The following is a 1,355-nucleotide window of genomic DNA, read 5'->3' as shown; positions in this document are numbered from 1 at the left end:
CGTGTCCCCGCGGCGCGACTGCCCCCATCCCACTCGCACCCACCGCCCGAAAATTTAGCAAGTCGAAACTTCGCAATATCCYGAGGATAAGAGAGGAATCTAGGCTAAAACTGTTCCCTTCGCTGCTGCAAAACTCCAATAAATAGCAGCGAAAGCAGCTAAAAGGGCGAGGGGAGCCCTTTCACAGCTACCAGGGTGCTCATCCTACCTCTCTATTTCCCTGCAGGGCGACCTAGAAGTGCAGACGGCGTGGAGCAGCAAAACGAAAACACACCTCCGTAGCGAGCCAGCACGTAAGCATTTTCCCGAGCACCTGAGTTTCCCCTTCGGGGTGTCCTGAGGTCCCAAAGCTTCGTTTAGAGGCTCGTGTTCGAGTTCAACGGGAGCCCGCGGGGGCTCCGCCGGTGCCCGCTCAGAAACGCGCCGCGGGACCGGSCCCCCCGTGCAGGACCTACAAAAATTAACTGTTTTCCGCAGATGCGGCGAAACTTCGGCAGTAGTCCTAAAAGGATTTTCTTTAATGAGCAATTGGCTATTTTGCCAGAGCGATTAAGGGCTAAACCCTGAAAAATGATTTAGCACCAAGTAGAAAATAGTAAGGAGCGTAAATTACCAAAACATTTCAAACTTACAGACAAGAAGTCGATCTGTACAGCATATTTAACTTTTTCTACATTCTAGTTTCTAATTTCTCGCTTCTCCAAGATCCTTACTGTTCCACGAATTCATATTAGAATTTATTTTTCTCCATATAGCAGCATGCCGGAAAAAACTTTGAAAGTCTTCGTTTCATCCATTTTCAGGAGATTATTTTTTTCCTGTTGCTATATTTCGGGCTATTGTGAACTAGATTTAAAAATTCGCTGGAGTTCTCCTCTGAAAAAATACTAACATTGATAAATATTYTCTGTGAAGGAGTAACACAAATACATTCAGCCCTGTGCGCTCCTTTAAACGAAATACTCCATTTGTCCCTATTCCATCCATTTGTTGGGAAATTCAATTAAGACTGGATAGCTTCAATCGTTTATGTAAGCCCTCTGTCCCGGAGACTTTAATAGGTTTCTTCTCTGGCTTTCAACATTGCTATTAGAAATATATAAAGCAGGGGAGAGACAGGAAATTAAATTTAAATGTACCTCATTATGGAATAACTGTTTTTCTATCTCTCCCATCTCTGCAGACGGAGGCAAGTTTATGCACACGGAGAGAAACACATGGCGACATAAAAGACTGAGTTCCCCCTCAGTAAGTGGACTTGGCAATCCTGTTGAAATGACCTTTTAGTTTCAAGTCTAGGAAACAGCCTTCCTCCCCATTAAAACGGCAGGCTTTAAATAGTCAGCAAAGATTAA

The 1,355-nt window shown here is 44.5% G+C and overlaps 1 protein-coding gene across 1 annotated transcript in view; it reads left to right on the top strand.

Moving 5' to 3' along the window:
- The first annotated feature begins 220 nt into the window (after positions 1–220).
- LOC146591370 (uncharacterized) overlaps positions 221–1,355 on the top strand; it is a 4,000-nt gene continuing 2,865 nt past the window's right edge. The window contains exons 1-2 of the mRNA XM_085313008.1: positions 221–293; positions 1,184–1,248. Coding sequence (XP_085169134.1) covers positions 1,198–1,248 — 51 coding nt within the window. The 5' untranslated portion in view covers positions 221–293; positions 1,184–1,197. The remainder of the gene's footprint in view (positions 294–1,183; positions 1,249–1,355) is intronic.

The sequence above is a fragment of the Rhea americana genome, unplaced genomic scaffold, assembly GCF_003343005.1.
Source record: "Rhea americana isolate MKP2758 unplaced genomic scaffold, rheAme1 scaffold_374, whole genome shotgun sequence".
Lineage (NCBI taxonomy): Eukaryota > Metazoa > Chordata > Aves > Rheiformes > Rheidae > Rhea > Rhea americana.
This window is presented reverse-complemented; position numbering and strand designations above follow the sequence as displayed.